This window comes from Mytilus trossulus, chromosome 10 (genome assembly GCF_036588685.1).
Source record: "Mytilus trossulus isolate FHL-02 chromosome 10, PNRI_Mtr1.1.1.hap1, whole genome shotgun sequence".
NCBI lineage: Eukaryota > Metazoa > Mollusca > Bivalvia > Mytilida > Mytilidae > Mytilus > Mytilus trossulus.
Window position 1 is genome coordinate 49,439,452 of NC_086382.1, and position 25,029 is coordinate 49,464,480.

The window sequence follows — 25,029 nt, forward strand, 5'->3', positions numbered from 1 at the left end:
TAATGTGGACCAATTTGATAATGGGGACCAAATATCAAAAATCTAAATACATGGTTAGATTGAGCATGTCAAAGAACGAACCCCTTATATTCAATTTTGGTTGAAATCAAACAAAAGTTTAATTTGAACCCCTATTTGGACCAACTTGAAAACTGGGCCCATAATAAAAATTCATACATTTTCAGATTCAGCATATCAAACAACCCCAAGAATTATTTTTTTGTTAAAATCAACTAAGTTTAATTTTGGACCCTTTGGATCTTAATGTAGACCAATTTGAAAACAGGACCAAAAATTAAGAATCCAAATACACGATTAGAATAGACATATCAAAGAACCCAAATAATTCAATTTTTGATGAAATCAATAAAAAAAAAAAAAAAGAGTTAACATTTTACCCTTTTGGCCTCTTCCTCCTAAACTGTTAGGACCAAACTCCAAATATCAATCCCAACCTTCCTTTTGTGGTAAAAAAAACATGTGTTTAAATTTCATAGACTTTTATTTACTTATACTTAAGTTATTGTGTGAAAACCAAATGTCTATGGACAACGACAACATGATACCATTTGTATAAGAATTTATATAATCAATATATTTATACAGAAATATTCAAATTTGTATTTGTAACAACCTTTGTACCAGGCAAGACAAAAAATGAAGATGAAGTATGGAAGAGTATTAAAATTAAAGACTCCCATGAATGGTTTATGCCAGTCCAAAGCCTGGTGAGTTTGCAATTCCAAAAGTCATGTTTTTTTTGAATGTATTAAAATCTTCTGAAACTGGAAGCTTCAACTCCATTGAGCATGTGTTTGCTTTTGGAAACAATCCTGAGTCATGAAGAAAAGTAATAGATGGTGATGGATCAAATCCTAATGGAGGTACACAGTCTGCTCCAGTTGCAAATGATAAAACATCACCTAAGGTAATTTCACCATCCTCATCTTCTGAAATAAGACAAATATTAAAACTTTATACAAAATGTTGACTTCAGTTGAGGTTTACTCATGTTTATACAAACCAGGTAAGTAATTGATCGACCAAAACCAACAGCCAAGCTGGTAGTAGATTGATCACAGGGAATGTCCATATAGTCATAATTATACAAAAATCAAAGAGGATAACTGATTCATTAAATGTTATGTAACAAAGTTGAACTTTAGTTGGCTATAAAAGCTAAACAACCTCACTCAATAAACTTTCATATTACTACATGAACAATATTTTTTATGCTTCACATCTCAATGAGGTCCCAATATGAAATCAAAGCCTTAAAGGCTGTAAAAGCAATTGCTGTATACTAGTAGTAGTTAACATTTTTTTAAACATCTTATTGACAGTTTCCTTGTTTTAGCAGTGGCGGATCCAGAATTTTTCATAAAGGGGGGAGCTCCAGTCATGCTTCAGTGATTCCCTATATAATCAACCAAATGTTTCCCACGAAAGGGGGGCCGGACCCCCAGGGTCCCTCCCTGGATCCGCCTATGTTTAGCTAATTGTTTACGTCCACGTACGACTTCGGACCGTGCGTCAAAGTTACTGTGACAGAGTTTTGAACGTGCCCCGATCGCAACTTCTCCTTTCTCGTGAAGAAATTGCAATGTTCTTTTATGCATAGAAAAAAAACACATTAAGCTCCAACTGTCTGTGTCAACTACATTTCACATTCCGTTGTCGGCTAAGTTTTGCAAAGGCATAATTGAGGGTTTGGATGGGGTTAAATGATTATAGAATAATGCCCTTAAAAAATGAAGATTAGAGAATAACGGGCAAAAAAATGAAGATTAGAGAAATTTGTGGTCTAAAAATATAATGAATATTGAATAATTAATAAAAGAAAACGCTAAAAGTTAAGTGTTTACAGAATTTTCCCTTCTTAAAATTTAAAGAAATTTGTAAAAATATAAAAGTGAAAACAAACTCTGTAAACTTTTTTTGGTTTCGTGATAACAGACTATAGGATTCAGTCAATGTGAACTGGTTTCCGATACTTCTATCAAAGAAAACTGGGGAAAAAATTAGAGAATAATGCGTAAAAAAATCACTTTTGAAGAATAGACTAATTTTTTGAAGATTAGAGAAAAAAAGGGTAAAAATTAAATGTTTACAGAATAACAGACCCCCCCCCCCCCCCCCATCAAGACCCTCATAATTGACGAAATCGTTTTTCCTCAAAAGTTTCATTTCAAAATCTCGGCAAATCGGTGATTCACAGATCTATGATGAAAGCGGTCTCACTAATTAGAAACAAAAAGCGTCAACAAGCGACTAAAAAGGCGATTTTTGAAATTAAAAAAATGGCGACAAGGAAATTAAATTAGCGATACCAAAGGGGAAAATAAGCAACAAGAAATCAAATCAAGGGTCAATCGAGTTGAAAATATGTTTGCAATCTTGTAACTTATTTCCATTTTCTTGTCGCCAATTTCATTTCATTGTTGCTTATTTGCCCTTCCTAGTCGCTTGTTGACGCTTCTTGTCTCTAATTAGTGAGACCGTGTTAATCTATTTATATTTTCGTGGGAGTTGATTTGAACAAAATCGTGTTTTGGGGCTATTTTAACGACCCCTAAGATGAAATTGAACAATTAGGTTAGTAAATTCAGTGTCAATGTAATCAAAACGGGAACATTGTGCTTCTTTAACAGTGAATAACCATCGGTTTCTTTACTATAACGTGCGTAATAATTTAAAACAATTTTATGAATGAACCATAGTTTTATGAATGAAAAAGAGAAAATTTACTACATGCAAATAAAAACACGAAACAATCAAAATAAAATCGTATAAGGAATAATTCATTGAAATAATCAATATTAACTCAACAACAAAAATGATTTAAAATTTATATGAAACATAATGAGAACGAAATATCAGGGGTAAAAAACGCACTTTTTCCATGCGGACTTTCAAAATAATTAGAGAAAACAAATGGCAACTTAAATGTTAAAATGCATCTTCATGAAAATATTTTGTAACTTCACAAAACAACGGTTGTTTGTCTATGTTTGTCTTTATGTATGTAAGAAGAAGACAAGTAGGATTTTGTCAGAATATTTAATGAAAAATCTGTTTAAAATTTGGCTTGATCTTGATCTTGATAGGCTTGATTATACGGGATTATACTATGTAATGTAGGTCAAAATGGCTATGTCCCATAAGAATAAAGCAACTTGCCTGGCAATTGCTTTAAAAAAACAAAGTCTGTCTTTACATGGTTTATTATATCACTGGTCCCTAATTTTTTTAAAGATAAAAACAATGACAAGAATGTGTCCTAAGTACAGGGATGCCCTACTCGCATTATCATTTTCCATGTTCAATGGACTGTGAAATTGGTGAAGTTTCAAAGTTGAAGGCACATAATTTCAGTCAAATCAGCAGAGCAGAAAGAATGGTATACTTTTATCTGCAAATTTTTGAAAAAAAGTTGGGATTGACTGTGGACAAGTCAAAAACATCATTTCCTTCGCAACTTGGTTGCCTTCGGTATATTAACATGCATTGTGAGATAGAGGCTGAATTTGGATTTTAATTAAATATTTGACACATAATAGTTTTCTGTCACAGAATAAATGTAGTCAAAGAACTTAAAATTGGTTAAATGATTTGAATTTATTTTCAATTGAAGATTTCATGCTGTTGCGCAATACAATTTGCTGTTGCGCAATACACTGCTGTTGTGCAATACCTGTGTTTAGACTATAGACAAAAAAAAAGCAAAATAAATTGTGAGAAATCCTAAAATTAAAAAAAAAAAATTGCCCACCCCCCCCCCAAATTTTTTTTCCAAAAAAAGGGTAATTTCGTTAATCTTGAAGAAAAAAAAATCCCCCCCCCCCCAAATATTTTTTTTTTACCCCCCCCCCACAAAAAAAAAATGTTAAGAAATTTTATTTTTGTAAAATGTGGTACAATTTCAGAGATATCCATAAACTTTAACACAAGTTAGTCTGAAAACTAGAAAAATACTTGATTTGGGCCCCTTTTTGGCCCTTCATTCCTAAACGGTTTTGGCAAATACCCCAAAAATCAATCCCAACCTTCTACTTGTGGTATTGAACCTTGTGGTACAATTTCAGAGCAATCAAAAATTTATTCACAAGTTATTGTCCGGAAACTAGAAAAATGCTTGTTTTTGGCCCATAATTCCTGAACGGTTGGGATCATTACCCCCAAAAACAATCCCAACCTTCCTTTTGTGGTATTGAACCTTTTGGTTAAGTTTCACAGAGATCCATTCACTTAAACTGAAGTTATTGTCCGGAAACCAATCTGTCTACGGACGACGACAACGACGACGAAGACGTGATAGCAATATACGAACGCAAATTTTTTGCAGTCGTATAAAAATCAAAAGGGAGCACATGTGAATAGAATTAAACAGTTTCTAGTAAGTTGGTGATTTTTTTTTCAAGTTCTTGTCCAAAAACTGGAAAATCACCCCTTTAGTAAAACTCCCAATACTTGGAAAACGTAAATTTGAAATTTGTAAAAAAACAAAAGGGAGCTCAAATCAAAAGATATAACAATTCAATACAGTTTTATGCATAGTGGTTAAAGCGTATTTGAGATAATGTCGGAAATGTTGAAGACGGACGGTAAACGTTATACCATAAGTCTTGTAAAAGGGCATACATGTATAGAAAATATAAGAATGCTATTCAGTCCTTTTGGGTAGTTTTACCCTATATATCCAAACAAACAATATTTACTTTCTTCTGTTTCTGATAATGCTTGGTTTCATAAGTTTCTTTCTAATGACTGTCCCTTACAATATTGCAATGCAGGAAACTCTAATTTTGGTTAAGAATTAAAATATACATGTATTAAAGATCAAGAGCATTCTTATGTTTTAAATTAAGCCTTCATATAGAAAAATTAAAATTCCAGATCAGAATATGTGCTTCCAGAAGTGGTGGTGTTGAATCAAATTTTATGTTTATATAATAAAAAGAAGATGTGAGGCATATATTTTACAAGTACCTTGCAAGTCAATTAAAAAATCTCTCCAATATCCAACAATGTTCTCCTCGTCCCGTCTTCTGTTGCTGCCTGGAACTGACATTTTGATATCCATAAACACCACCTCCATCATTTCAGCGGTCAATTTTTCATTTCCTTGACAGACAAACAAATCCTTAAATGCTTTATAATGCTCTTGAATGTACGTTAATACATCAAGTGTCTGTAACCCATCACGCAACCTGTAATTGTATACCAGTTTATTAAACACCAACATATCAACCATGTAAACATATTTAAGATATGCATTGTATTCAGCTGAATTAAACAAAAATAGAACCTATTAGAAGAATAATATTTGTGATAATCTTTAAATGGCAATCTTGAGAATGATAAGTGAAAGACACGACAGACAATTCACCTCATCTCACTATTTGTTTGGTGGAAGAAAATGCATATATCCCTTTTGTGTTGCACTTGAAGATGTTGGGGACATAAATAGACTTCATTTAATTATTTGACCTTAAAGTCAAAGGTCAAGGTCACTAATTTTTTTAAATTAGGTGATATATACTCACATACAAAATACCAAAAGCCTATAGCCTAGACAAATTTTTGAATGTATTTGACTTCGAGGTCAAAGGTTACTGTGATTCGTTACTGACTCTAGTTAGCAACACATGTCCTCGACATGATGCACCCATGTACCAAATTATAGATATCTACTTCAAAAGAGAAACAAGAATGTGTCCCCAGTACACGGATGCCCCATCCGCACTATCATTTTCTATGTTCAGTGTACCGTTAAAATGGGGGATAATTGCTAATTTTGCATTAAAATTAGAAAGATCATATCATAAGGACTTCAACTTCATCAAAAACTACCTCGACCAAAAACTTTAACCAAAACTTTAACCTGAAGTGGGACAAACGGACGGATGCACAAACGAACGAATGAACAAATGCACAGACCAGAAAACATGGGGCATAAAAAGTCATGACATGGATAAAATTTTGTATGAGGAATTCACACTTAAATAATATGTCTTCATTCTTTGAAAGAGAGACATCTATATTAACTGTTCACAAAAGAATTACACATTATATCCTGCAACAAGACTTTAATGTTGTTGAAAAAACCTAAGTTAAAAGTTTCATAATAGCTATATAGTTTACAAACATCTTCAGGTCACCATTTCCATTTTCAGCAGGGTCTTTTAGATGAAACAGGTTATCAGGTTAAGGATGCTTTGTAATACATTCAAGTTCAACAGAAATGATTGCATGTGAAAAACTTCTCATTGATGACTTTTAAAAAGAGTTTATACTTAATACCCTCCACTTTTCATGTCATTGCATGTATTGATGACATTTTCCTTTAAGGAGATATTAATCTATAATTTACCCACTCAGTCCAGAGTATTTCATTTTCTGTTGAATGGAAGTGTCAGTCCTGTCTCTCTAATACCATACAATACTTAGGAAGATGATGTATGAGTGCCAATGACATAACCAACTGATAACTCTTCATCCAAATAACAATTTAAAAAAGTAAACCGTTAGAGGTCAATGTACACCCTTCAACACGGAACAATAACCTATAAAGGGCCCCAGTTTTCCAATCAAAAATAAAATATTACTCACTGGTGAAGAGGAGTACTGGTTCTTTCCAGGACCAAAAATCTGACAATATCCATGATTAATTTATCTTTTTGTTGCATGTTCAATATAGGCCTGAAACATCCCGCTGTTATCAACAGAGTTGACATTGCATTCATTTGTTTGTTCAAGTCTTGCAAACTTGATGCATCTTTTAACTAAAAAAGAAAAACAGGTTATTAAAACTCTATCAACAATCTAAGTGTCAGGTGACATTTAGCACATAGGTATATAGCCAGCAAGAACTACATATATATATATTTAGAAAATAGAATTATCTGCTAATTTGTTTAAATTGGGTTAAAACAGGCATTCTGTGAGTATTGCATGACATTATACAGTCAGTTAAAAATTCATTTTATTGGAACAATATGCGATCATGATCTATAACTTGTAACAGTGTAAAGTATATAACAAGCATCAAGTCAAATTCTTCAAGCTTGAAGAATAAAAAAGTTTAAACTATCCAACGACCATAACTGTGCTCAACATCTCATCAAACCAGAACAACATTTGATCTTGATCTGTAACCAATAATCAAATCAATATCTTCAAGCTAATTAACAAAACAAGAGGCTCTAATGAGCCTGTGTCGCTCACCTTGGTCTATGTGAATATTAAACAAAGGAAGCAGATGAATTCATGGCAAAATTGCATTTTGGTGATGGTGATGTGTTTGTACATCTTACTTTACTGAACATTCTTGCTGCTTACAATTATCTCTATCTATAATGAACTTGGCCCAAGTAGTTTCAGTGGAAAATGTTATTAAAAATTTACAAATTTTATGAAAATTGTTAAAAATTGACTATAAAGGACAGTAAGTCCTTATGGGGTCAATTGACCATGTTGGTCAAATGTTGCCTTATTTCTAGCCTTCGAGGTCTTACTTAGCTGTACATTATTGCTGTTTACAGTTTATCTCTATCTATAATAATATTCAAGATTATAACAAAAAACGGCAAAATTTCCTTAAATGACCAATTCAGGGGCAGCAACCCAACAACCGGTTGTCCGATCCATCTGAAAATTTCAGGGAGATAGATCTTAACCTAATTAACAATTTAATCTCGTCAGATTTGCTCTAAATGCTTTGGTTTTTGAGTTATAAGCCAAAAACTGCATTCTACCCCTATTTTCTATAACAATTCTTATTATCAATCCAATACTTTCTAAATACTACCTTTTGAACTTCTCCTCTCAAGTCACCATCTGCTATATCTTCAATATTCCTTTCTCCAGCTTGTCCTACCAACGCATTGTACATAACTGGAGAAAGGAATTTTGGTGATGGTCCTCCGTGTACAATGGATAGGGAAAAGAATAATCCAACATCTCTGTACAGATTGTCTTCTAGGGCTACAATAAAACAAAACTAAATATTTTGCTAAAATGTGATAAAAGATTTAAGATATATTAAATTTAACATTTAGAGGCCTTAATAGACATGATAGATGTCAAAGAATAAATTTTACTATTCATAACTATATATTATCAATCCCTGATTCAGTGATATAATATATATCATGTTTGTTTTGTGTTTCACAGACCTTCCAGAAATCAGAACCAAAATGAGGGAAACAAGAATGTGTCCCTAATACATGGATGCACCATCTGCATTATAATTTTCTGTCTAGTGGACCGTGAAAATGGGGTAAAAACTCTTATTTGGCATTAACATTTGAAAGATAATATCATAAGGTACAAGTATACTAAGTTTCCTCAACTTCATCAAAAACTAACTCAACCAAAAACTTTAACCTGAAGCCGGACAGACAGACGGAAGAACAAATGAACGAACAGACCAGAAAACATAATGCCCATAAATGAGGCATAAAAATGGTCCTTCCCTTTAAAACCGTAACAAGTGTCTAGATCCCCAAAGTGTCCCCTATTGTAAATGGTGTGAGGGTTATTGTGAGAGATGGGTCAAGATCCCTAATGCACCAGCTCTAGATGAGGAACCCCAAGTAATGTGTACAAGAAATCTCTGTGTATTGATATTGGACATGTTTCTATTTTTTACAAATGATTGAGCTTAACCATTTGTGGTGATAAGGAAAGTAGAGGGACATAGAATAAATGTGTAAAAACTATGGAGCTATTAAAAGTTCAAAGAACTTATTGTGTTAAAACAGGGATTTTTGACCACAAGGAGCCGCATCACAAAAGAATACTCTGGGTTTGCTAATTTACAGAAAAAGTAATCTCACTTCGTACCCTGAAAATTTAACCACAAATAAGAAATTCTCAGCTTCAAAACGAGCCATCATATATATCCAAGTTAACGATATGGACTGAGCAACAGAAGAAAACGTTACCATTACGGCCTATGGAGAAACAATTGCAAACCTTCACCCAGATGACTGATAATTAAACATGACAAAATACCTCTCCATCCCTATAAAGTGGGAGACATAAAAATGTAACTGTATAGAGAATACATGAAATTCCTTTTTTAATCTTTCACCAAGATGAGACAATATAAATTCACCTGATGTACTATAGGCCAAAATTCTTCTGTTTTCAGGACCTTCAAAAATGTGCAGGTATTGGATCTTTTTCATCAGCATTCTCAAGAACTCTCTTTTTGGTCCACCTTCATCTACGGCACCTTCTGCGATTCCTACATCGTCCGTAAACTTCACACTTATCTTGCTTTTAGCACAGAAGGATTTCCTTTTGATGGCTCTCCGAGCACCATCTAAAACAAGGTTTCTGTTGATATTGAATTTCGTTATCTTCTCCAGGTCAACCTGTGACTGTAACTTTATTAATAACTCTGGCAAACTGATATCACTAAAATGAACAAAAAAGTATCACCAATGAAAGGGATAACCAGATGCTCCGCAGGGCGCAGCTTTATACGACTGCACAGTTCGAACCCTGAACATTGGGGCAAGTATGGACACAACATTCAAGCTTGATACAGCTCTGAATTTGGATTCTGATTAAATAGTTGACACAACAGAGGTTTCTGACACATAATGAATGTGGTCTAAGAACTTAAACTTAAAAACTTTAAATTGGACATTACCTATTATGGTCCAATATCCAAAATCAAAATACATGGTTAGATTCAGCATATCAAAGGACCCCAAGAATTCAATTTTTCACGAAATCAAATAAAGTTCAATTTTGGACCCTTTAGACCTCAATGTGGACCAGTTTGATAACCGGGCCCAAACATCAAAAATCTAAATACATGGTTAGATTAAGCATATATCAAAGAACCCCATATATACAGTTTTTGTTGAAATCAAACAAAGATTAATTTTGGACCCCAATTTGGACCAACTTGAAAATTTGGCCTAAAATCAAAAATTTAATACATGTTTAGGTTCAGCATATCAAAGAACCCCAGGGATTCAATTTTTGTTGATATCAAACAAAGTTAAATTTTGGACCACAATTTGAACCAACTTGAAAACTGGGCCCATAATAGAAAATCTAAGTACATTTTTAGATTCAGCATATATCAAATAACCCCAAGGATTCATTTTTTGTTAAAATCAAACTTAGTTTAATTTTGGACCCGTTGGACCTTAATGTAGACCAATTTGAAAACAGGACCAAAAATTAAGAATCTACATACACAGTTAGATTAGGCATATCAAAGAACACCAATTATTTAATTTTTGATGAAATCAAACAAAGTTTAATTTTGGACCCTTTGGGCCCTTTATTCCTAAACTGTTGGGACCAAAACTCCCAAAGTCAATCCCAACCTTCCTTTTGTGGTCATAAACCTTGTGTTTAAATTTCATAGATTTCTATTTACTTATACTAAAGTTATTGTGCGAAAACCAAGATAAATGCTTATTTGGGCCCCTTTTTGGCCCCTAATTCCTAAACTGTTGGGACCAAAACTCCCAAACTCATCCCAACCTTTCTTTTGTGGTCATAAACCTTGTATCAAAATTTCATAGATTTCTATTTACTTAAACTTAAATTATAGTGCGAAAATAAAAAAATATGCTTATTTGGGCCCTTTTTAGCCCCCAATTCCTAAACTGTTGGGACCAAAACTCCCAAAATCAATCCCAATTTTAGTGCAATTTAAGTATACATAAATAAACATGAAATCTTCAAATACGTACCCATCCATTGGTATGGTTTTGTCACCTTCATCATCGGAGTCATCAACTGTTACTATTTCAGTTTCAAACAGCTGGACATATGACCTAAGTAATAAATAAATCTTGGTTTGATTAACCTATTATTCATTCTGTTTTCCTTTTTACTCAATGCTATTTTTTATGTCTGTAATGTTTATATGAAGTTAGACATTTATGACACAACTTACGTTGAAACCTCCAGGTTAGGTACTTGTCACCAATACGGATATTCAATTGAAAAAATACATATAAAGTATGCTGGATTTTTGTATCAAATCTTTGACAAAAATATAAATAATCAACTATCACTTAGTTTGTCTTGTTCTTAATATTGTCTGAGTGTTCAACTGCGAAACACATGACTTTGCCTAGATGATAATCTACTATCTAGGATGCATGCAAATTAATACAAGGTTAGATGAATCTACCATGTATAGTTATAACACTTCACATACACAAATTTTTCTTACGATTGCTTACGAATCTCAAAACTTTACCAGATTCATAAAACTTTCACAAGCTGCTGATAGGGCATTAAACCTTAACCAATCAATCAAACCTAAATCTTAAATCAATATCAAATACATTTGCAAAGTACTCGAATATATCCCAAAACAATCGGAAATGTATATTCATATACATCAAGAAAGTATTTAAATTTATTCCTAAACTTGTGGCCAACCAATTATAAACTATACTCAATCATTTGTAATTGATTCATAAAGCAATCGTATTCAATTACACACAAAAGACTTTTCACCATTCTTTAAGAATAGTGTTTGTGTTGTTACATTAAGTTAACAATGCTTTACAAATGACTAAGACTGGATGGCGAGCTATTTACGAATGAAGTTATCTAAAAACAATCAGCCATTTGTTGAAAATTATTTGACATGTCAAATCAGGGATCAGCAGAATGTATAAGAGTTGTTTTAAGAGTTAAATTCCAATGCTTGCTGTGAATGACAAAAAATTTGTAGATTTGTGAGCATTTATAAGAAAAAAATTCTGTATGTGAATTGGTATTACTAAGAAAGATGTGAACTTTGAAGTAAACTTAAATGTAAGTCAGTCAACAGTCAGGGGTATGACTCAAACAAGTGATTTCATTATCGCTTATTTCAGTGATTTTCAAATTTCAGTAATCACTTATTTAAGTGATTTTGGTGTTTTCTTTGATCTTCAAATGCTGATTTCACTAATTTTCCATAAAATGGCAATTTTTTCTGTAATTTGTCTACATAGATCAAATATCTTAATCTTGATATATCAATTTCATCAGTGCGCTGGGGCAGTAAGTTAGTGTGCTGAAGCTTTTAAAAGAACCCTTGGGAATTTTTCTGTAATCAAATTTTCATTAACTACTCTATCAATAACATAAAAGTCAACACATTTATGTAACCTGATTTGTTTTCTTTATAATTAGAATGATTTACTTCAAGGTTTTGACCTTATCTACAGATTATTCCAGTTTAAGCATAATCCAAATAAATTGTTAAAACTAACATACTAATTTAGCAAAAGAGCATTTTTGTATGTATTCAGTTGTTTTTTCAATAGAATAGTTGTTTTTTAAACCCAATGTAGATCTAGCTTGTGGATAAATTATCAAGAAAATGTTATAATCACTTTCATAAGTGATTTAATGTTTACATCTCAAATCACTTATTTCAGTGATTTTAAAAAGTCTGTTTCTAATTTTGTAAACATTTTTCATTTTTCAATAGCGAAATCACTTTTAAAGGTGATCCTGAAATCACTTGTTTAAGAAGTAGCCCTGACTGGTCAAGTAAAAAATATAGGTAACAGTGATTCATTATATCAAGAAATTGTGTCCAGATTATCTACAAATAAAATACCTGTAAGTTGAAGGACATGCCAGAGCATCATTACCAGTAGATGACCGCAAGCTTAATCGAGATCTACGCTCTCTACGTTCTAAGCACGATGGATGAAATGTTATCTATAAAACAGGGTAATCCGTCTTAAAATTAACCAATTTCAAATTGTAAAACAATTGCAGAGTATTCTTGGTCAGCACATATAGCATTTCAACGTATCATACATGCATGTTATTTTAATTCATTTTGATTTTTTAACAAATGTATACTGCTTGTCATCTAAATCAGGTTTCACTTTCTAAGACCTACTGCTCACTATTTACAGATTCAGTTAATACTGCCATTTTTCTGAAATGAAATCTCCCTAGCCACTTTTGTTTTCTTTTTGACATTTCTTTAATTATAGTTTCGGCAGGCATTGAAATATCTGAATTGTCCATTACTAAAGATTACAGAAACTCAGTTCAGAACTGATACTGGTAGATTTAAATCAAAATTGATCACCTGTGGCGTAAAGAGCTATTTAGAACAAGAGATTGAAATAAATTTGGGGCCTTTCTTTTAATGCAATAACAAATTTTCAGTACTTGTTGTATGTAAAATGCAAATTTTGTAATAGTGCCTCCTAGAACATGTAGAATACTCTGTAACTAGTTTAATCAAAGTCCATTGAAATATATTAAATCCACAGTGCTCACAAGGATGAAACAAACTGAAAATTTTGAAGTTCTGTTTGCATATGACAATCAATCTAGGATCTTAAAAAAGCAATAACATTTGAGGTCATGATAAAGACTTATAATGTAATGAGTTTGTTAAAAAGATGCATGACACACATTTCATAATAAAACCTTTTCACATCCATTCTAATGGAATAGCTAAGTTACATGTAAATACTAACTGTCGGTGTGCCTGTATCTTCCGGATCACCTTCCACTATATCTTGACTTTGCACAGTTTTGGTGATGTCTGTTTGTGGTTTCTACAATATTCATAAAACTATATTATCCTAGTTCAATAAATTCCTTCAGGATTATTATCCTACAGGAGTGTGTCAAAAATACACACCAGAAACATACACTTCAAAATATTGAAGTAATATTTAGCACTAAATTCATAGAATACTGCATATAATAATTTATTAGTTTAAACATATTTAATTATACTGGATTGGGAAACAAGTTTTTCATCTTATATTAATCCCTTTCCACTTGCAGGTGCTAGTGCTGCTTGTAGCGGCATTACCCTGCTCTTTTTTTCGAAATCTACAAGGGTGTCTTTTACGTGCAAGAGATATGACTCTCTCTGAACACTAATTCAATTTATTGCATACAACATGTACAAAGAGCTGTTCGGGAAGTAGTTTCATACTGTACACTTAAAACTTATAGCACATCATGGAATGCTGTTTGCAATTGGATTTACATTAAACATAAACACTGTCATTGAAGCAAATGCCATTTTTTTTTTAAATAAAGCATATGTTGTGGAGCCCAACAATAACCATATTGTATATTTCCATGAGTGTTTATTCATTTCATCACAAAAAAACAACAACAAAAAGTCTAAAACTTAAATCATAAATACTAACTGCGGATGAGCCTGTATTTTCCTGGTCACTGTTCATACTTGCATTTGTGTCTGCTTGGGGTATCTGCATATTAACACATGAAAAAAGAAGTGTACATTTAATTGCAATTCAACTCGGAATATCATGTTTACCATTAAAATAGCTTTCATATGCTTTTGACTTTGATACAATAGTTTACATGCAAAAATAAGCAAATAAATGCATATTGACCCCTTTATTTTGTTCTGTACCCCACTGCTAAGACCTATTGTTTGTTATTTTTTCATTTTTTGTTGTGAGGACTTTTTAAAGCTCTAGTAGATGAGCTCAACATTAATTTAGTGCTTATAAAACTGTGTAATGGTTTTCAAGATACAAGCAAAAACATGTGAAATTCTGACAGTTTTGCCCCTGATGATTTCATTGTAGCCCTAAATCAACTGAACAATTTGCAATTTTTTGGATCTAGCTAATGTACCGTTTTCCAGAGTCATAAGCAAAAATATGCGAAGAATACAAAACTTGAAGTATTTAAAGTGAGATACATCATGTACATCATGTACATGTACAATAAAACTGACAATTTTGCCCCTGATAACTTTTTTGTAGATCTTAATGAGCTGAACAATTTGCAATTTTCATTTTGCAGTTTTCAAGTGCACAAAAGAGAAAAATTAAATAAAAGGCCATACCACCTGGACTGGTTAATATCAGATTGACTTTAAAATGTCTGTATGGGTAGATCTTATTATGTACTTATCAATTTAATCTTATACTAGAATTTTGATATCTGTAACAGTTTTTAAGTAAATACATGCAAAACCCAGGTGTTGGATGCCATGGTCTATTTTTAGCCATGGCAGTCATGTTTTTGACGAATCAAAATTTTCCTTACAATTTTAAATAGAAACCCTGATAATGTTTTTGCCAAGTTTGGTCCCAATCTGTTCAGTTATTATCAGAGTGGGAGAAGATTTTTATTTAAATTTATGACAAGGACGGACGCTCAGTGACAACAATAGCTCACATGGCCCTATGTTGTTTGCTCATTTTCAGACAATTTGGATACTCAATATTTTTTCTTTCCCTTTCCTAGACATCCCCCCTCATAATTTTAATGCAAAGGTGTCATTTTTCTTCTGAAAAGTGTTAATATGGTAAATGTCACAACCATAAACAAACTAAAAAATCATTTTTAAAAATGCATGAATTTAGCTAACAAAGTGTGGTCATGAAAATATGTTTTATAAAAGAATGAACGTCAGCGAGTCAATCGATCTATATAAAAAAAAATTGTTGTAGGGGCAAAAGATATAAAATTTATTTCATGAAAAGCTTAACGTTAACATCATCATGATGGTCCATTTATCTGAATGTGTCACAAGATTGCTATTTAGTGTTACATGCACAATTGTTAATTACAAACTAGACTGTACTGTCTTCAAGGGAACCTGTATGTCGCCTGCATTTTATTGATAGCATTGCACACATTATTTATGTCCGCAGTCCACCATGTGTAATTTCAAAGTTTTTGATAAACAGGATGTAGTTGAGTGACAGTGCAATGAAAAACAATTCTAAAGGATAAAGCATAGAGATGCAAAATATCAAATGTCTGTACTGCATGTAGTTGTAAAGAAAACTGCAATGAAATTTTGCATACATATTTGACCAGCATGCCTTAAATATCAAAGTTTTTGGTATTAAATAGGAATTAAGCAAAGCCATGAAAATGCTTTACGCGTCATAGTACTTCCAGATAAAGCATTCTCCAAAATATTAAAAGTCTGCTGCATGTAGTTAAGAAAACTGCAATGAAAATGTGTGACAACATTGCGGTGCATGCGGCAAAGGTTTTGGAAAGATGGATTTTGTCAAAGTGACCCCTATATAAAAAACAGGCGACATAAAAATATATTATATGTATCAGTATATACATGAAGTGCACTTGGATAAGAATATTAATCTATAGGTACATAGAGTGAGTATGATAGGATTACCAAGCATTTCATACCTGTTGTGTGTCGAGTACGAATACAATTTTCTGCCACTGTACAAATATTGTTTTTATCCTGTATTTATAAAATGTACAAATTATTTTTTCATACAAAACAGAATTACAGAAAGACATTCTTAAAAAAAATGATTCCATATGAACAGTGAACACATCATATAGGAAAGCATGAATCATGTAAAATTGAAATGGGTCAAAGACAGAAAGGGCCAGTTTTTGTTAAAACAAGAAGAAGAGCTACAAACCTCACTCTGAAATCACATCTCATTGATGTGAGAGCCCATACAGAAGCTGCATACCAAATATGAAGAGCCTGCGATTTTTAGTTCCTGAGATAAATATTAAAAATACAGTATTTCCCTGCGACCAACATTCACATATTATAATTCAGCTGATTTTTCAACTCGCAAAATCCAGCCAAAAATCATTAATCTAACTTGAAGGTAAAAGACCATCATCCTACATGTAGCAAGAGCAGATCGATTTTATCACCTTCATGTGATCTATCCACATGCAAAATAATAAAAGCCTAAATCACAAATTTTAGGTACATGCTAGACATGATTTTGTTTTGAGTGGCAGCTGTAGACTGATTACTATAGTGCGACCACCACTAAGAAACGTTTGATTTATTGTCGATTAAAACTACATGTGTTATATCCTGTGTTCTATGGTTTTGAGCTCTAAAATGTTATGATGCTGCATAATTACCTGTAAAGAGTGTGTCTTGCCGAATACTGGAAGTTCCTCGTCTGTCATGTCTGTGTCATCTAATTTGTTTTGATCCATCATGTCCTTATCATTTTCAAACTAAAAATGAATTCATACTTGTAAAACAACTAGCTATCAATATTTTTGCAGTAATATACTATGTCACTAATTAGAAAACTTTTTATGTGTGTTAACGAACATTGTAAAAATCTGCACCTAAAATAAGAACATTACATTAAATTATATTTCTTTCCTTTAAATGGATATTGCAACTCCCTCAAGACTCATAATACATTTTGATGAGGGGGGGCAAGGGGTATAACTGTTATGCTGTTATGGGCCAATTTGAATCTTTGTTATCTGTTATTCTGAAGAAAAAAAATGCTGTTATCTGTTATTGACTATTTCTGTTGCTGTTATAGGACTTTTACTTTTTTTGTTATCTGTTATTGTGAGAATGTATTTTTTGTTAACTTTTATTGGACCCCCTCTTGCCCCCCCCCCCCCCCCTCTTTGATGTTATTAATTCTTTAATAAATATTTTGCGGCCCATATTTTGTCATACAACTATAAGTAGGTGTTTTACTGTTTACTTTCTCAGGTAACAGTTAACTTTGTGATCAATGCTTATGTGTAGTTGTCCTTCATGTATAGTTATACAATATTAAACTGTATTTGTCATATAACATGTATAAGTAACATTATACTTTTAACATAAACAAAAATAACAACAACAATAAAATAACTGAGTGGAACACACACATATCTAAATATACACAAGTAAAACTAACTAAGAGTTCCCTGTCCTCAGTTCTTAAAAGACTGTTGTTAAAAACATAATAAAGGAACCTGTTTTTTCTGACACTTGGTTTATATTTGACGGATTTAGTAGGACTACTAGTTTTTCAGTATCAGATAGATTTGGAAACATAGCATTATCTATTGCCATGGCATTAAAAGGTTTTATATGTAAAGCATTATTGATTTGACAGTGGAGGAGAAAGTGATTTTCATCTAAGGTTTTACAAGTTGGACACGACGTAACGTTCTATTGTTTTGAGGTATGTTTAGATTATCTGCCCTTCAATGATCAAATTATGGTAACTAATTCTAACTTTTTGTAAATAAATGTCTAGTTTGTTTCAAAAATTTGGATGAAGATAAAATTTTTGGTCTTGTTTGACTTTAATATTTTTGTATAAAAGAAAGAGTTTGTTATTTTCCTTTAAACTGTTCATGTTATTTTCCAGTAATTCTGAATTAAAGTTGCATGTAATATTCTTAATCAAAGTCTGTAGTTTTTCACTTGTTCCATATTTTCACAGGACACTATTTTTTGTATATCAATATTCATTTCTTGTGTTGAATCTACCAGAATTTTTCTAATTCCATTTTTTTGGAAATATTGTACAATGAATGATAAAATACAATGTACAAACCTCAGGGCCCTCGACGAGAACATAAAGCTTCCCTTGACCAATCAGAGCCTTCAGCCCTATTCCATCAAATTTGAATGTTGATGGTACATTTGGTTTGGATAATTTTTTGTGTGAGCACGATAAAAAAATGATCTTGGTGGGATCTTTGTCAGTGCTGTCAAATATGTCAAGTAGTTTGTTTTTAATAGTGTCCTCTGTATCCTCCGAACTTATGTTAATTAATCCTTCTTCTAGGATAATATCTGCACACAGAATGCCTGGCAATTTTATATTTCCAATAAAAACAACTTTATATGACTTTTCAAATAACTTCTTCTTCTTTTTCATTTGTTGTCTAATGTCTTTTCTGGAGGCAGCTCCCTGTATTGGTGAGAAATGTGTCCTTGGGTGTGAAGTGCCTTTTGACGACTTAAACACAGAAGTAATCTGCTGAGCCAATTAATCCACTTGTACTTGGCCTGTTGCCAATGATATCTCTTGCTTGTCCTATATTAAGTAAATATTATCATAGTAAAATTAAAAAGATAAAATTAAAGCAGTTGGCGATTATCATGACAAAATTTTAAACTAAACAATTATTTGGAAAGATATTACTTCAGGTACATGTATCCCAACTTAAAGACACAGATGAAGACGGTATCATACCATAATTTTTCAACACATTTTTTGGCCGTCATGTACTCAACTAAAAGTACTGAAGTTTAAATAAGGTATCAAAAATCCTTTCACCCTTTTTATCATCTGTTTCAACCCTTATTTTCCAAAACAGTAGAAAGCTCAAAATCACTCACAGTCGTCGTAATATAGTACTCAGATATCTTATTTTCAAAGTTCCTAAAGAACAATCAACTAATACTTTTAAATCCTTCGATAGTATTGCAAAAAAAATTCATGAGAATTTGCTCAAAATATATAGGTTTAAAAAGAGCCTGTTCGAGACATAATTCATTGAACTTTTTTTTCATCAATCTGCAACAAAAGTGGGCAACTGATCTTTGCCAAGCTATTAGGTTTTTTGTTGAGTTTCATCAATACAAAGAGCTCAGCACCTGTACATCCTGTAGTTCTGTTGTACAAAAAAATAATTGATTTTTCTACCAACCATGAATGTACATACCAGCACATTCTGCTGTTGTTACAACAATATATCTTCTTGTTCCCCAACCTCCATCTGGAGAAGAAAACCCTCTTGTATCAGCTGCAACAGCTTTCAACACCCCTCCTACATGGTACCTCAAACCCACTGCTGAAGGAAACTGTGATTTGAGTGTCTCCCTCTCCAAAACATCTTCTTTAAGTGGCAATAAGACCTCAGCATCATAACAAAGTTCACTATGTGAAACCTTTATATGACCTGACATCATATAAACCTAAAAACAGAAATATGGAAACCAATTATTGATCAGAGCCTGAATCGTTCACCTAAAATATCATGACAATTGCCACCAAATATTTGAAATTTGGGAACACAACTGGACTATTTTAACTCACTTGTGCATATAATACTGGTTTCCATTGGCATTGATTTTGAATATTTTTTCTAATACATGTATATCCCTATCCTCTCCTCTCTATTTATATTTCACAGGCACTTGGGTTCCCAGCCAGATATACAGGGAAGTAAGAATAGTCCATTTTTATAAAAATTAGCAACCACGGGCCTGTGTTACAATGTATCTGAGTGCCCAAGAAACCCATAATGGCATTTATAACAAGAAGTAATTGTAACAAGATGCTGTTACGAACTTACGAAGTCTCCCAAACAAAGCTCCCTTAATTTGCAATTCCTATGGTCACATATTCATTTGATTTGTTTTATTGTCCCATACAAGAACATATATATGGTCTAGGTACAAAGATCTTGATCGTTTACAATTTATCAAACATGAGGGGGCGGGGGTGACCCTCACAGACTTTACCTATATTTCATTTGAATTGCATTGTTATCCCATGCAAGAATATGGTTAAGGGGTGGGGATCTTGACCATTTACAATTTAACAAACATAAGGGGATGGGGGTGCTCCCCATAGACATCCCCTACATGTAATATTTCGTTTTATTTGTTTTATTGTCACATACAAGAATAAATGGTTTAGGGGTGGGGATCTCAACCATTTAAAATATGTTCAAACATGATGGGGTAGGGGTGACCCCGATGGCAATCTCCAATTTTTAATGTATTATCAATTGAATATTCAATTAATAAATTAAGATGAAAGTTGTAGTGCAAGATGACTGAATTCAGTCATGACTTTGGTATACAGATAACTGGGACAAATAGATTTTCATCAAAAATTAGTCACAATTTAACAGTTTGAATAAAACGTAAATTCTCATTTATTTTGTTTTTGAACATGCTAAATAAAATATTGTTGTACTGTTTTCTCTGGCTTCTTGCATATATGTTACTGCATGGTCCTATTTAAAAAAAAAATAGTATATCCAGCTTCAGATTACACAAATGGAAGCAAGTACCCATTGTGCCTTATATATTAAAAAAGGGACTGAAATCCTCAGACTAAAAAAATAGTATATGTACATTTGCAATCGTGTACTTCTCACAAAATAGCTGAAAATACTTAAAGACAACGATTTGCATCAACAGGAGTCAAATTCTTCTAAGATATGGGGAGAAACCTCAGTTATCTAAATTTTAAGGAGGTGTTATTAAGCAGATTCTTGCATACTCTCCCTATTTGACAAAATCAGAATATTGACAAGTTGAAACAGAATGTGTTATAAACAATTCACCAATTGAAAGTTACAGACAATGGTATACAATAAAATGTCCAGTATTAGACAGGCGTTAAAAATGACACTTTTCTGTCAAACAAAGAGCCATAAATCCTGTTCTTGGGCTTATGCATTTTAAGCAAAAGTATCCATACCGAGGTGCCATAAAGAGAGAAAATCAATGGATGGAGAACAAAACACCAACAAGATGGTGACACATTCAACATACAATTTGGAATATTTACTTGTATATTAAAGGACTAATTCCCCCCTCCCCTTCCCCATTTTCCTAATGTAAATATAAATTTAATCCATTCAAAATATAAAACAAGTGAAACTACAAGCTACTGCTCACTGATGATACCCCCGCCGCAAGTGGATAATATTAATAGTGTAAAAATATGCAAGTGTTCGGTAAACAGGAAGTTGTTGAGTGATGAATCTGAAAACACATCACACAGTATAGCTGACTTATATAAACCCTGAAACCAAATTTCAGAAATCATTGTATTGTAGTTCCTGAAAAAATGTGATGAAAATTTTCAACTTGGCTATCAAAGACATGTGTAAAATCATACAAGTATTCGGTAAACAGGAAGTTGTTGAGTGATGAATCTGAAAACACATCAAACGGTATAGCTGTATTACATAAACCCTGAAACAGAATTTCAGAAATCATTGTATTGTAGTTCCTGAGTAAAAATGCAAAAATATTCATGGGACGGACTGATGGATGGACAGACAGAGTTAAAACAGTATACCCCCCCCCCTTTTTTAAAGCGGGGTATAATCCTTATCAGTGCTAACAAGTTGGAAACGACAAATTTTCAATCATATAAAGGGCAATTTCTCCTTGAAATAAAAGTGAATCTGGCTGAAATTCAAAATTGTCCTATGAGAGGCTATGAATAATATATAGCTCGTGTATAAATATGAACAAAATATGCTGACAAATAAAAGTTCTAGAGAGCTAACAATTCCTGAAGAAAAATATGTTTTGAAATATGCAAAGACATATAGTAATTATTAACCACAGTGGGGCGTTGAAAAAAAATCTACTTCGGGGATTCAGAGATGGGAACTAGAACACATTCCAATTTTTCCATAAACGGCCATTGTGGTGCATATTTCGGCACTTTTTTACATTGGTTATTAGATGTACCCCAACTGTTTCCAACAAGTGTTTCCATCTGATGAACCTGCTGTCAACTTCCAGTTCTGGTTTGCGGATTTTTTATAAACAAAGCGAGCACTTTGTGGCAAATAAACCAAGATTTCTATAGAAAATCCACAAAATTTCAAACATAGATTACTCACTTGCTTTTCTAAAATGTGCTTGTGTTTATCAAGGATTTATATAGTAGGACTACTATATAAATCCTTGTGTTTATTAATTGTTTACAAAAAAATATAAGCAACCTATAAATTCCCAAACATCTGGTGCTGAGCCAGTCAAGTGCACCCTAAAAGGTGCACTACTTAATTTGAGCTAAATTTTTATTTGTTTTAACCATTATTATAACTACAGTAATAAACTTGTTTTGAGGAAATTTCGAGCAATACTCCGATATCTATCAGTCATTAAATTGCCTTATTTGAGGGAACAAGATTAAAAAGAAAAGGCTGTGGATCCATGTTCTAGTCTAAATAATTATGACGTCTGGCAAGGCTATTTTGGTCGCAGGAAGGCGTCCAAGAAAAAAATCAAAATAGCCTTGCCAGACGTCATAATTATTTGGACTATGGATTTTCTATAAACTTTCCATATGTTTAGTATTGAATCAACACAAGGGTACATAATCCTAACAGTAACACTAACAGTATCAGCCTGCAATGCCGGACTCGCATGAACGCAAGATTTAGTTAGTGGGGCGACGCGTTTTTTTAATTCTTGGTCATGCATTCGTGTTGAGAAAGAAAGGGGGAATGCAAACAGTTATACAAAACGTTACCTTCTCATATATAGATATCAACAGCTAATCAAACCAGGGGAGTTCATAGAGAACGTGCCAACTTCAACATGTGAGTCAAGCAGGGGCTGCCCGACTATATCGACCAATCACAAACGTTGTTGCAAATTTGACCTTGTGACGTCAAACAATTTCCCATAATGCAATTATTGCATATAAATAAAAATTATTGCATATAAATAAAAAAACGACAATTATACCAATTGAATGAAAAATATTGCATTACAATGACAAGTTATACAAATTGAATAAAAAATATTGCATTTGAATGACAAATTATACCATTTGAATGAAAAATTATACCATTAAAATAAAAAATATTGCATATAAATGAAAAATTATACCATTTAAATGAAAAAATATACCATACAAATGAAAAATATTGCATATAAATGAAAAAATATTGCATATAAATGAAAAAATATTGCATATAAATGAAAAAATATACCATACAAATGAAAAAATATTGCATATAAATGAAAAAATATTGCATATAAATGAAAAAATATACCAATTAAATGAAAAATATTGCATTTGAATGAAAAATATCAAATTTTTGCAACCAATACCATGCCATAGATTAAGACTCCATGTTTATGTATGTGCCTTTTTATATGTATTCCCATAAAGATAGAACAAAACAGAACAACATGAACACACGTTAGATCAAAAGCATCAATAAAAGACTGGCATTTGTAACATATTGAGACCATTTAAAAATTTATTTTTCGAGGAAATATAAAAAGAAGTTAGAATTCATTGACAGATTATGATGGAGGTTAGCTCTTCGATAACCTGGCCATATCTTGTTGTTCTTTCTAATTATGGCTTGCTGCTTTCTGACCGACTTAAAGCAAAATGGGTTGTGTTACCTGATACAAAAGCTGTATTAGCCTGTTGGGTAACATCATTATCAGTAATTGTGAAAATCATTTCTACAATTTCTGTTGCCTCCATTTTTTCTTTGCCTAAAACAAGACAAAAGTCGGTTGATATGAGAAAAGAACAATATAATTGCATCTTGATAATTTTCGTTTTGAATTTGCATACATTTTCATGTGGCAAGACACCGACATATGCTACTTGATAACCACATATTCGTTTTTTTTTGGGCATCCTGATGAACTTTTAACCATCAACATGCTTTGGAAGCATGATATTTATAATGTGGTGTATCCCTTTTAAAGATATTTAAAAAAAAAACAACCCCAAAATAAACATGATATGTAAGTAATCGTAATATTCATATCTGTTTGTTGTTTTAAAAGAATAATGTCAGACTTACCTGGATTATTTTGTTTAATATTGTCAATAGCTCTTTTTATCATCTCGTCTGTATATCCCATGTCTCTAACATTTTCAATAGCAGGGTCTCTGTTGGAAGTGGCTGTTGCTACAGTTTTAAAAATAGGACTTTTTAATACTTACTTAAAGGTCATAATTATCATGTTGAGCCTGAATTATATATTTTGCTTCTCACCAACTGTTTTAAATAGCATTGAAAAGAAAATTATGTTGATTGGTTAACACCTATATTTTACAAATACTGATCTATAAGTGCTGCATTTCATTGAAATGGCAATAGCTTATTACAGATTTTATTCGTCAGTTCACTTATGATTTCTTATATAAAATCAGTTAAATAAATTTATTTCTAAATTGTATTCTTACCAGATAGAGTTGTTAAATTTTCTGATGTCCCTTGTATTACAACTTCACTCTGTGTAATAGTCTCTACTGTCTGCTTATTGAAACTGCCGGATGCACATGAAGCTTGCTGTATTGTAAAATTAATGATTTATTCACGAGTTTTAAATGTTAATTTCTTAAAGTATTACAGGTCAATAAAGAACGTGGGTCTTTTTTTATAACGAACCACACAAAATAGACTTTAGAAGTCAACAATAGAAGTAAGAATATATAGGAAAACATTAAATAGGAATTAAAATTGCAAAGTTTAGAAAACTCGATTATTCATGGTTGACATATATTTTGTATAAATTTT

The 25,029-nt window shown here is 32.3% G+C and overlaps 1 protein-coding gene and 1 long non-coding RNA gene across 2 annotated transcripts; both read right to left on the minus strand.

Moving 5' to 3' along the window:
- LOC134687554 (G2/M phase-specific E3 ubiquitin-protein ligase-like) lies at positions 1-18,711 on the minus strand. Its single transcript, XM_063547939.1, has 11 exons — positions 18,321-18,711; positions 16,882-16,980; positions 14,178-14,240; positions 13,488-13,568; positions 12,605-12,708; positions 10,728-10,811; positions 9,122-9,426; positions 7,811-7,986; positions 6,613-6,785; positions 4,990-5,210; positions 1-950 (listed from the first exon to the last, which is right to left on the minus strand). Exons 1-11 carry the CDS (start codon positions 18,645-18,647, stop codon positions 709-711), a joined length of 1,875 nt encoding a protein of 624 aa, XP_063404009.1. The 5' UTR covers positions 18,648-18,711; the 3' UTR covers positions 1-708.
- Positions 18,712-18,760: 49 nt separating this feature from the next.
- Positions 18,761-23,359, minus strand: LOC134687555 (uncharacterized). Its single transcript, XR_010101775.1, has 3 exons — positions 23,007-23,359; positions 19,438-19,690; positions 18,761-18,806 (listed from the first exon to the last, which is right to left on the minus strand). It is a non-coding gene; the product is annotated as an uncharacterized LOC134687555 (long non-coding RNA).
- Between the last annotated feature and the right edge of the window lie 1,670 nt (positions 23,360-25,029).

Bases quoted from the DNA above. Each gene is read 5' to 3' on its own strand.
- LOC134687554 (XM_063547939.1), bottom strand. From the start codon at position 18,647: ATGAAAAAGAAGAAGAAGTTATTTGAAAAGTCATATAAAGTTGTTTTT. The intron at 10,812-12,604 runs GTATTTTATTTG...TTTATTACTTAG, and splicing joins GCATGTCCTTCAACTTACAG to GTCATATGTCCAGCTGTTTG. The intron at 5,211-6,612 runs GTGAGTAATATT...ATACAATTACAG, and splicing joins ACCAGTACTCCTCTTCACCA to GTTGCGTGATGGGTTACAGA.